The sequence below is a fragment of the Amphiprion ocellaris genome, chromosome 9 (assembly GCF_022539595.1).
Source record: "Amphiprion ocellaris isolate individual 3 ecotype Okinawa chromosome 9, ASM2253959v1, whole genome shotgun sequence".
Taxonomy (NCBI): domain Eukaryota; kingdom Metazoa; phylum Chordata; class Actinopteri; family Pomacentridae; genus Amphiprion; species Amphiprion ocellaris.
In genome coordinates this window covers 29,889,829-29,902,239 of record NC_072774.1, presented here as the reverse complement: position 1 = coordinate 29,902,239, position 12,411 = coordinate 29,889,829, and the positions used below count along the sequence as shown (strand labels likewise).

The following is a 12,411-nucleotide window of genomic DNA, read 5'->3' as shown; positions in this document are numbered from 1 at the left end:
TCAGGAAACATGCTTTCCTTCAGGTGAATATTTGTAAATGTGAGAGGCAGAAGTTACTATCTCATATCAGCTCTGTCATCAACACCTTGGAGCGCTGGTTTCTTTTCTTCGCATTCACGCTTTTGCCATAAAAAACAACATTTTCTTGTCATTTATTTCACATTTCTGATATTTGTAGACTTACCTTATTTTGAATGAATGAGAGCAGTCAGCTTTATGAGCAGCTGGGACTGCATTGTGGACTTCTTTTGCCCTTAGTTTCCAATTCAGGACACATAAAAGCTGCTTTAAGCTTTTAAATGTGCAGCAAATCAGCGGTGAGCAGGTTTGAGGCTTTGGTGTGGTCCCTGGAAAAGTCAAGAAGTCAACAGAAGCAAAGGTTATACTAGCAGGTTATTACTGTTGAGATATGTGCTGTTGTTCCATTATTAATACACTCTAAGGAATTCAGTTTAAAAATATTCAACTATTGACTGGTGTTGATTAATGTTGGAACGCAAAATGACCTGCGACCTGTGGAGTTTCCTTGTTAACAAAAGTCTTATTTTTGTCCTTGAGGTCCAGCAAACATGCTGTCTCTTTGTGCAAACCCCAGCTTTTATAATGTTTTATAATGTTTGTGGCTGTACTTGCTGGTCTAATTTGGCCCATGATCAGCTAAACAGTGAAACCAACAATGATTTAGAGCATCATTACTTTTAATAAATCCTTCTTCTGTGCTGGTATGAGGCTAATATACTATGTTTTACTCATAGCAAATGTTACTACCATCATGGAGATTGATGGAGACTAAGTGATGATTGCGTCAGCACATTTACTAAAACGTCTCTGCCATGTTTCTATCTGCATCACTTCTTTCCCCCTGAGCTGAATCACAGTTGTGACTGGGAACCACCCACCTCTCTGTATGAGTCTGCAGACTCAGCAGACTGACATGAGCTGTTTGTTCACCGTTTACAGGCTCTTTTTAACCTGGTGAACCTGGCAGAGGGCAGAACTGCATCCTCCTCTCAGCGCTGTCAGTGACGTTTCCCTCAAACAGGGTGATAACTCAGAACACAGCCAGTATCCAGCAGGTGTAGTTTATCATGTCAAGTAAAAAACAACAACTTTAATTCTCAGAACCAGTGCATCCAGATAAAGGAGTACACCACAAACACTTAGCAGCACAAAGACACACAGTTACATTTTCAAGTAATTTGAACCCTCCATGAATAGGCAATGGTTAATTAATCATATTGACTAATTATTATTAGGTAGATTAACAATTCTCTACTAACACTAAAGTGTTAATATTACTCAATTTTTGTAGGCAATTAGTTGTGTACTAATGTGTACAAATGTAAGGTAGACTTTACCTAATCTATTTTAATGTTCCATAGCTGTTGAGTTAAGTTACAGTTTACTTAAAACATGTGGATAAAATTTACCGTAACTAATTTAATGCAAATTCTTACCTCAGTTCTTAGGGTAAATTCTATAGGTTGTTTTTCAGTGTAATAGTATTTACACAAGTATTGATGATGATCTCTTCAAATTCCCGTCAAATCTATGTGAATCACATAATTTGAAAATGGTTATCAGAGGCCTGTTCTGTTGTAAAATAATTGCAGCTGTTTGAGTGAAAACGTCTCTACTCTCAGATCCTTCTCTTGTTCCATCTTTTCCCTCTTGTAATGGATGATAAAAGCCACTAGAGGTCCCTCGAGTCGTTTATTAAGCTGTTGATAGAATGAAATGGCTCCACATTCAGGCTACATGTTTTAGTTTTGTTGTGTTCACAGCTCAAATTTAAATTTAAAATCCGAAACCTTCACTTTGTTTAATGGCTTTTTTGTTTCAGAAAAGCAGATTTTATCACCTCGTTAGTAACTTTAAAAATCACAGATTATTACAACATTTGACGTGGATTTTATTTAGTTTTTACCTTATTTTGCTCTTATTCAGCCTCAGTTTACTGATGTCTGTAAATAATAATCTTTTATTATGTTTCCTTTAAAATATTCCAGCTGTGTGGTCCTTTGTGTGTCTTCAGCCAAATATCTGTGCGTAAAATCTAATCTAATCCAACGTTATTGTCCCGGAAGCTTTCTGGCTGTCACATATTTAGTGATAAGCAGAACTATTACTCTGTTGTTGTGTTTCTGGAATCTCTGTACACTTTTACCTACTTTCGGCAGAACCATAAACTTGTCAGTGACGGAAACATCACTTTGACGATTAGAAATGAGTTTTTAGTTTAAGGCCCTAATTTAGATTTTTGTCACCGAAAGAAGAGAAATAGTTTCAATTCACTGTCATTTTTTTGAACAGCAGGATTTAACAAAGGTTTTGTAATTTAAAATTATGTAAAACATAAATTCGCGCTGGCAAATACTTCAGCTATTTGATCCTCATCCAAAAACAACCCAAACTTTCCCACACTGATTTCTGTCTGTGTCCTCTGGCAGTCCGCTGGCTGGAGTGCGCGTCTGTTTGGAGGTCTGTGACATGAAATTGTTTGGGAAGCCCTGCACAGAGCCACCGTGTGGGCGTGTTTCTCTCGGCCCAACAGTCTCCGCTCTTGTGTAGACTCCAGAGCGAAAAACGCACTTCTTCTGGTGCGACCGGAGAGCGTAAAAGTCGCAGCTCTCCCACCCTGACGCGCAGACACCATCTCCGGCTCCGGCGGTCCCCCGAATCCAGCTTCACTGAGCGGGGAACAGAAAAAGAGTTTCTCCACATCTCCCGGTGACTCTTTCAGCCATGGACGCATCTCGAGTCGTTACGGTATATCTGGGCCTCCTCCTTGTTTTTCTTGGGAATATACCGTGTTTCCAGTCTGCTGCTATCATCGCTCCCTCTGCGCCGAGGAGGAACAGGGGAGTCAGGATCCCTCATCAGGACGGACAAAGGTCATCCAAATTCCTAAAAGACATCTTTGCGTCTTCGCAGCCTGTCGTGGGACATCGCAAAGAAGACTTAAAGGACGCTATTGTTCCACATGAATACATGCTGTCTATATACAGGACATACTCGGCTGCAGAGAAGCTCGGACTAAACGCGAGCTTTTTCCGCTCCTCTAAATCTGCCAACACCATAACAAGTTTTGTGGACAGAGGAACAGGTTGGTTTCAATCCGCTGCCACCTACATCAGCTCAGCCTTGCATAATTCTGTGGCACATTTTTTCCCTCATCTGACTGCTCTCACATTCTCCTTATAGAAACTGTTAAATAGGACCAAATAGCGCAGTGCCGAATAAAAAGAACACAACAAGAAGCTCGCGGCGGCTACTTTTACGCACGCTTTAAAGTGAACAAAGAAGGTGTCCAGACGCACTTTTACGCGCACAAAATCTTAATAATAGGTGTGAGAAGAAAAGATGCCAAAGCTGCATGTTTGTTTGTTGTTTCTGAGCAAAGTGTTGTCATTTTAGCTGCACAGCCGTCGAAACGTGTAACTTTCCCGAATATTAAGTTATATTACACTTAAATTAACCTCTGGCTAACACGACAGTAAAACACTAATTGAGGCACTCTCTAAATGAAGGCTGTAAATCACTGTCAGTGCAGGTTGCCGCAAAAAATATTCTTCCCCCAACCTCCACGTGAATACAGAAGTTAGATTTTTTTTCCAATTAAATCACTTGTTTCATTTTCGATTTTTTCATGCATCCCCAAACAACCGGAATCAATTGTTAGCATTTGCAATGCAAACAGAGTCAAACCCCTCAAACCCAGCACTTATTAAAACGTTCAATCTGCTGCCATTATGGTGCCCAGTTTGGCCAACTTGTGCTGACAAAGGAAGATGGGGGCCAGGCACAGAGCGGGTCGGTGTGACAAGCAGGTGTTTGGGTCAGTTAATATGTGTAACCAAGTGATTTGACCGGCCTGCGAGAACAAACACAGTCTGATAAACACAAACACATCCAACACACACAAGAGGACATAAGCCGAGTTAATCTTTGAGGGAGAAATAAAAGCTATCTTTGTTTGAGTTCCCTCCTGTCTGAAACACTCCGAGCCTCGGCGCTCGGACGCAGACTGCGCGCTGCAAAAAATGTCCAGAGTCTTCTGGTTGCTGCGTTTCATCGTCTACCAAACGGTGCAGTGAAAATCCACCTTTGTAATACCTTACTATCAATGGAATATATTTTTAAAAGAAAAAATCTTTCAATATTTCAGACATTTTTCTCGAAAAAAACAAGCTGCGATGAGAAAAAACAGAGGTTTTCGCACAATTACTCGTTCTGCCACAAAAAAATGTCGCTTTAAGGGGTGAATGTAAAATTAAATGTCTCGTCCATGTGGCCATTTCTTACAGTGTGAGCTGATTTGATAGGAAAAACGCCTCACTCTCTCCTGTGATTTTGATTTGATGTGTCACTGGCTCTGACCCCGAGCTGGACCCTCTGAGAGCTGCTTGGCATCGAACGGCTGACTGGAGGATTTGAACTCGGCGATCTAATTGAGTGTTCATGTCATAATATATCAAACACTGTCTATTCTCCCATAATGACCCAGCTCGGCCACGATGGGCACATCACCAAAAAAACGAAGAGGGAGGGGAAAAATCAAAGAGCACTTCCTTTTCTTCTTCTTTTTTTTTTTTTTTTAATTTTCTTGTTTTTTTTATTATTATTGCGGAACCTCCCTTTGCAACCGCCACTTTAATTACGGAAAATTATTTTTCTTCCCGTTCTTTCAGCTCAAGTGCCTCTGGTTACTTCTGGGATTCCTCCCACATCCCCAAAGAGTTGCATTGCATTAACCTGCAGAATGAACCTCAGCTGGGACTTTTCGTTATTTAAATTAGGGAAGATGTAGCTTGAACGCGGTGAGACTTTTGACGCGTAAAGCAACAACTTTTTTTTGCGTCTTTTACGCGTAATTCGCGTGCAGAGACACGATTTTACAGCCAGAAGATCTACGGCTTCTTTTGTTTTCACATTTTTGTAGGTAAATGAAATGTATTTATAAAACCAGACGGGGTGTTTCCTGGAGGTCACAAAAGGCAAGATCAGAAAAGAATAACCCGAATCTGAAAATTACTTTTGGCACTTGGGGTAACTCATTAAAGCGCAGATGGTGCAGCCCGGCTCCGCTCTCCCTCTCTCTCCCTTCTCTCTCTATCCCTCTCTCTCCAAACAGAGGCAAAGATGACGAAAACATGTTTTGCATTTGTTCAAATACAACCAACAAGGTCACACAAAAGTGCACACGGATGCTACTTTTAAACAAGCAATGAAATCCACCGCTTTCGCCACAAATTCTCCATCGCCAAGCATCTGACGCACAATGGGTGGAAAAAGGCATTTTACATAAAAATGAAATGAAGAAAACTTTATACATTTACTTTTTTTTAAAACTGTCAACACAAATAACTCAATAATTCCAGCAGTGTGCTCAGTCGGTCCATGCAGGCGCGTTTTACGGGGACTGTTGTCGTTGGCAGGATGAGATGAAATATAAGAGGGGAAGTGCTTTAATGAGGAAGATGGGAATTGAGAACTGTTAATTATTTGGTGAACTTGTATTCGATTTGTTTGAGGTCTTTAAAAAAAAACTAATGCAAACCAGACGTGCAAAGTCATTGAAAGGAGCACAAGGTTTCAATCTACTTTTACTGTTCGACTCGGCAGGGTTCACGGAGAGACACTGACTAGCAGATTCAAATGTCTCTTTGGAGTAACTTTTACAAATTACATCTCAGGGGTGTTTAGATGTGGCCACGTCCCTTTAATTTAAAATTAAATTGGTAACGATTAACACATGCTTTAATTAGACAAAAAATCACGAAGCATTAATTTTTAAGGTTTAAAATCACTTTTGACCCACAAAAAGATATTCTAACTTAAATTACGTTTTTCATTTATAATAAATTAAATATAATGTTCGTGATAAAAATCTGCCCTGGAATTTTCCTGGGCTAATTTTGCTGGCGCTGGTTTTGATAAAATGGTCAAAACATTTAAATTCTGCTGAAAATATGAGAATTATTTCACCCAGAGTGGCACATTTTCCCTCTTTGTATTAATAAATGCTGATTTAAAACCGAAATTATACAAAACAAGTTGCTGTAATGGAATTTTGAAGCATCTCATGCTTGACTCTGATCCAAAATCTATTTTTCATTCCATCCAAAATTTGTTAAAGGCTTATATTTCATATGAGCTGACGCCTTTTCATGCATTGTCTCCCAGTGTTACATCCCAGCCTCCTGCTGAAACATTTGCAGGCCTCCTGGGTCTCCAGCAGGGAATAATGCATTAATTGTGTATTGTTCAGCTGAGTGTACAGTATGTCGCCTTTGGTCCGTTGTGTCTGGCAGCACCCAGGGCCCTTCACATCACTAGGCCCCTTGTTTTTTTTTCCTTTTCTTTTTTGCTTTACAACTCTGCTAGAATTCTCAAAAAGAAAAGAAAACTAACCACATTTTTGATGTTCTAACGGCTGCTTAGAGGAGTTTTTGGAGCCGCAAAGGAGGAAAGGTAAAACTGTACTCTGCCAAAGAAGTGGGAAATTAACTGTCAGCACGTAAAATGAAAGCAAAGCCAGCTCCATTTTCATTGGCTGGCTTTGATTAAAAGTGACATTGAATGAACTATTCGTCAGATTGCCTTGCATTACTGTGACAAAAACGAAATTTGTCCACGTCTGACGTGTGATTAGCGGATATATCTGATATCAGGTGCAGAAAAAAAAATATAGATTAATGCGTAAAGGCATGAAGCGTGCTTGCTTTGCATCGTATCAGATCAAACTGTGGCACATTTGCAGGAAATTAAATGAGAAACCAGAAGAAGAAATATTTTATAATGAATGTCTGAAAGCAGATGAACTTTTATTTCGCCTTAATAAGAAATGTAAGAAATCTAGAAAATAGAATTCTAGCAGGAAATTAGAAGGAGTTAATAGTAAAAGTGGCTTTGAAGTACAATATAGTTGGTTAATTTTTTTTTCATTCTCCTTCAAACTTGTCAGCTGCAGTTTGTTTCAGGCAGGTTCAGGGTGAACATTTGAAAAACAAGAAAGCGAGGGAAGGCCTCTGTGGGAGAATGTGTCCCCCTCCCTCTCCATCCCCCTCCCCCTCTGAACACTGTACACCCTAAGTGAATCTGACTGCAATTATTTTCTTCTTTTATCCTTGCAGACGATCTTTTGCACTCTCCTCTGCGAAGACAAAAGTATCTGTTTGATGTCTCAACCCTTTCAGAAAAAGAGGAGCTGGTCGGGGCGGAATTAAGGATATTTAGGAGAGCGCCCGGGGATCTGCAGACGACGGGCCTCTACGACATCCAGCTCTACCCCTGCCGCTCCGACAGGCTGCTGGACTCCAGGTCTCTGGACCCGCTGGACTCCACCAAAGCCGGCTGGGAGGTTCTGGACGTGTGGGAGTTGTTTAAAGCGCACCGTCACCACCACCCCCATCATCACCATCACCACCAGCAGGGGAACCAGATCTGCTTCCAGCTCAGGGTCACTCTGGGCAAATCAGACACCGAGGTTGACCTGAGGCAGCTCGGGCTGGACAGGAGAGGCCGGTCCCAGCAGGAGAAGGCCATCCTGGTGGCCTACACCCGCTCCAAGAAGAGGGAGAACCTGTTCAACGAGATGAAGGAGAAGATCAAGTCGCGGAGGTCGGTGGGTGAGAAGGAGGACGCGGTGGTGGTGAAGGCGGCAGCAGAGGAAGAGGGGGTGTTGCCCCTGAGGGGGGGCAAAGGAGAGGGGCCCCGGCGGCGGCGGAGGACCGCGCTGAGCAACCGGCACGGGAAGAGGCACGGGAAGAAATCCAAATCCAGGTGCAGCAAAAAGGCGCTGCATGTGAATTTCAAAGAGCTCGGCTGGGACGACTGGATCATCGCGCCCCTGGATTACGAGGCGTACCACTGCGAGGGGGTGTGCGACTTCCCCCTCAGGTCGCACCTAGAGCCGACCAACCACGCCATCATACAGACACTCATGAACTCCATGGACCCCAACAGCACCCCGCCCAGCTGCTGCGTCCCCACCAAACTCAGCCCCATCAGCATCCTGTACATAGACTCAGGCAACAACGTGGTGTACAAACAGTACGAGGACATGGTGGTGGAGCAGTGTGGGTGCAGGTAGCGGACATTATCTGTGAGGAAAAAAAAATATATGAAAGACAAGAACATTTTAAAGCTAAGTCTTTATGGGTCCCAGGCTGAAGATATAAAGTCCTCACGGGTCTGAAGTGCTTTTACGCATGACGCGCCTCGTCTTTATCTAAAAGGGATGCACACATGAGGCGATATCTTCTATTTATTCAGTCTCAGTACAGCCACATTAACGTACATTCTCTGCCTTAAAGTGTTAAGCACATTAATTCGCATCATGCAACAAGTTTTCACTCATCCAACAGGCTTTTTGTTCCCAATGAGAGTGAGACGTGTCCACATGGCATGAGTGTGTGTGATGTGACTGAAGGCGAGATGGGAACCTATTGAGTCCGACTGCACACCTGTTCGTGCCGAGGCCAGAGGACAGTCAGCAGCTCTTTGTTGCTGCTCTGCCGTGTGATCCTGCCAGCCTGGCCGGACTCTTTTGGGTATGTGCAGCCAGGCCGTAATTGCTACTGTCCAGCTGGAGTCATTACAGGCCCGAGCAAGTGCTTGTTTTCAAAAAAAAAAAAAAAAAAGAAAGAAAAAAGGAAAAAAAAAATGAAGAGGGTGAATGTCTAATCTACCAAACACAGACTGGTCTGAGAAGAGGAGATAAGATGGTGGGGGTGCTGCCTTCAAGAGATTTTTTTTTTTTTTTTTTTTTTTTGGAGACCAGCTGAAAAAGGCGCTGGACAGAAAGGACACAAAATCACATTTGTGCCTAAATGGGGCCCTGTTGTATAAAAAGAAAAAGAAAGCACACATAACTGAAGCGAACTTTTTTTTTGCTCAAAAGTCTGCATCTTTAATGCACTTCCACGTCTGACTGCGCCAAGGACACGTGGTCAGCGAGAGTTTGTCTTCTCTGATGACGAAAATATAAAATAAAATTAAAAAAGACTCGCAAACGAGGCGATATTTAAATGCACATTAGCTTTGAATGCACTGCTGTTCATTTTTTTCCTCTTTTTGTTTTTGGAGCTGTAAATATTTGTACAGTTGAAAAACTTTAACAAAGTGCAGCGAATGAAGAAATGAGAAAAAGGCATTTCTTTGTAAATATACAAAATGCACTCAAATCGGTATAATTTCTATTCTATAATTATTTTATTATTTGTGATGTACAGAGGTTCATGATAATCATATATTTCTTACATTGATAAGAGTAATTTAAGGTGTATTCAATATTTTGCAGAGGGTGGAAAATACCATTATTAATGTCTACCTCATAATTGCATATAGGATCTGAGTTTTGAGGTGCATTCAGTTAGAGTCTAAAGAGCTTTTACAATGATATATAAGATCATTTATATACATATATTACTGGATAATATTCCACACCATTACTGTACAAATAAAATTCAAAACAAATCCATCAGTCTGGCATTTCTGATGATTAATGCCTTCATTTCATTCATTTTATGTGTTTTTGGAGGGTATGACTTCCCCTAGGAAGGACAAAAATCCAGTAAGAACATTGCAGAGCATTTCCTTATCACAGCCCTAGAAGTTGTCTTTTTATCAGCAGATTAATTGAGTAGAAAAAAGCGTTAACATTGCTGGCATTACTGATTCTTACTTACCCATTTAAACATTAAATATTCCTGTTTTTCATTGGTTAAATATGTTGAAATTACAGTCACAACTTCAATATCTCATCCTGAAGTAAGAAAATAGTCTGTTTCAGACTATATCATTGTCAAAGTCTTTCTGAGCCTAAAGTTTTATTCCCCAGTGAGTTGTGTAAAGTGCATCTGGACCACATATACCTTTGCCTCCGGGTCAGATCTGTTCCATTCTCACCCTTTGTAAACACATTCTCATCATAGACAACAAATGTAATTATTCAGTGACTGGATGTCTCAGGATTGCACCGCAAAAACCCGTATTAACATATGGTGGCTATCCAAGTAGAAAGAAATCCACTGGCTCAGCTGTCACTGATATGGCAGTGAATGCACGAACCCCGGCTATTTTACCAATGAATTAGTCCTGCCTGGGTCAAGTTTACTTAACACTTTAATGTTTCCCAATCTGTGGATGAAAACAAAAAAAAAAAAGTTTGAAAGAAGGGATTGCTTCCATATAAGCTATCGACCTTGGCCTGGAAACAATTAGGAAATTGCTTTGAAATGTTATATGTTGTCCAGGCTCTTGTACAGTATCATGTCACTCCCCACATGTTTGCTAGGGGGAAACAGAGGATGCTAAGTGCACTCTTTAGCGGCCGCCACAAATGACTGACACAACAACCATTCCCCTGAGTATAACCAAATGGCCCTCCAGGCTATATGTCTGGAACACCATCAGCGGGGCGCTATGCTATCCCTGCTGCTTACATCTGCACTGTCAGCCACACTGTGCACCACCACAGGACCTTTCAGAGTCAGAGAGGAAGGCTTTGCAGCTAATTCTGCTGCTTTAGAAATACTGTAATGCTGCTTGATCGAGTCTACATTTTTAAGCAACCGCGGTGTTAGCTGGTGGAATAAACCTTTACTTTTTGATTTATATTTATTTGACAAGTTCCCCCAGTGTGGTGGGCACTGGCCTGGAGGTGAGACTGAATGTTAAGGGAACAGTTAAATGGTGATGAAAGGGAAAGGAATGCTTTGTTTACCCGCTTCAATCCCTCACTCTTAAGTTAAATGTCCTATAAAGTTCTTCATCACAACTGCCTTATTGTCCCCCCATCCACACCGCGGCAGAGAGAGTTGTGTTTATTTGAAACTTGGTCCTAATATATTAGTCTAAGCAACCAAAATTGGCAATGAGAGGGGTCCTTTTCATCAGAAATTTGGAGAATGTAGAACACAAATAGTCTTGACACCCCACATCTGTGGTGGAGGCTTCTCTGTGGAGAGCTGTGGGGTTGTATAAGTGAAGATCTACTAGGTGCTGCTCCAACTGAAAAGCCCGGGAGCGTCTCCAAGGTTTGAGAAAACATCTTGGCTCACACGGAGACATAAATGTTCCTCATACTTAACGTGTCGGTTATCAGCAATGTCCTCAGCAGCGACAGGAAAGGCATAAATCGCGCTGATCTTTCAGACAGAGAGGACCTCTACGCAAGCAGAAATTTGTTAAACGGGAATCAAGGAGCATTAGAAAATTTATTGTGAGGGCTTAGATCTTGTACTTTGATTTGTTGAATGGATACAGCTTAAACGGGGAAAAGGGAACAGAAAAGAGGAGCTTGGATGCTGCCAAAGCCTGACTTTTAAACTGCTACTGAGAAAATCCAGCAAGAACTTTATTATATATTTTTCAGTGACTGTTTCTTTCCTCACTGATTTTATTTTGTTGCCTCTAGAGGGGTCCCTCCTTCTCTGGTTGCTTCTTCTTCCCACCGTTTTGTTTTGCAGATACTACAGTTCCCTCTATAATAAAGCTTGAGACTTTTCTCCAGCTAAAGCAGCACAAGGCTGTGCTTCTCTGGGTTTAAACACATTCAGAACACAACTTTCACCTCTACAACAAATGTGCATTTGCATGCAATAGTATCTGGGTGGGTGTGTGATGTTTCTAGATGTATTTCTGTGTGTATGAGTGGACAGAAGGCAGCAGTGTACACAGATGGGCAGATGAGTGGTGCAGGAGAGCAGCAGATGCCTGAAGTGACCCCTACTGCTGTCTTCCATTGATAACTGGCTTCAACACAAAGGCAGGCTTGGCCCCAAACATTAAATACACTTGCTTGTGCCTTAATGCCAGAGGTCATGTTTTTTTTTCTCCTTTCTTAGGGGGGGTCATTGTAGGAAAACAACTACAGACCATTTTGTAATTGGATCATAGCAGCTGAGATGCTTTATTACACGAGTACTCAGTATTCATAGCTTGGATTACTCACATCTTTGAACTTCATTTTGATCTCAACAAATACACCTGTACATTTTCCAATCTTACACGGTTGCAATGCCATCATGTTGACAAAATCTGTCCACAGACTGACAGAGAGACATGCAAACTCCTGCCAAAGTCCTCAAAACTGTCTTTGTAATGATGACATATAGCCACACACACACAGATTTCCAAGGTGAAGACATTATAAGCTGTGCCATTGCTCCAAATATGCTCCTTGCCGGGCTACTTGCCGAATGAGAACCAAAATTGCGCAAGATGCTGTTTAAGGAGAGAAAGGCAATAAACTGACTGAATAGCCACAGTGTAACAAAAGACTGGGGAGTTTTCCTGAAACGCAGCATCTGCCTGCCTTTCCCGCTGCCTCTTCCTCTGTGGTACGACAGAAATCCATCCCTCCCTCCTGTCAGGCCGTACGGTAATAGGTAGCAGACACCTCCA

General features: G+C 41.8%; 1 protein-coding gene across 1 annotated transcript; it reads left to right on the top strand.

Annotated features, from left to right (window-relative positions):
• The first annotated feature begins 2,553 nt into the window (after positions 1-2,553).
• gdf6a (growth differentiation factor 6a) lies at positions 2,554-9,484 on the top strand. Its single transcript, XM_023267610.3, has 2 exons — positions 2,554-3,106; positions 7,137-9,484. The coding sequence occupies exons 1-2, from the start codon at positions 2,746-2,748 to the stop codon at positions 8,093-8,095; spliced, it is 1,320 nt and encodes a 439-aa protein (XP_023123378.1). The 5' UTR covers positions 2,554-2,745; the 3' UTR covers positions 8,096-9,484.
• Positions 9,485-12,411: the final 2,927 nt, after the last annotated feature.

Coding starts and splice junctions, on each gene's coding strand:
- gdf6a (XM_023267610.3), top strand. CDS start 2,746: ATGGACGCATCTCGAGTCGTTACGGTATATCTGGGCCTCCTCCTTGTT. Junction 3,107..7,136: donor TTTTGTGGACAGAGGAACAG/GTTGGTTTCAAT, acceptor TTATCCTTGCAG/ACGATCTTTTGCACTCTCCT.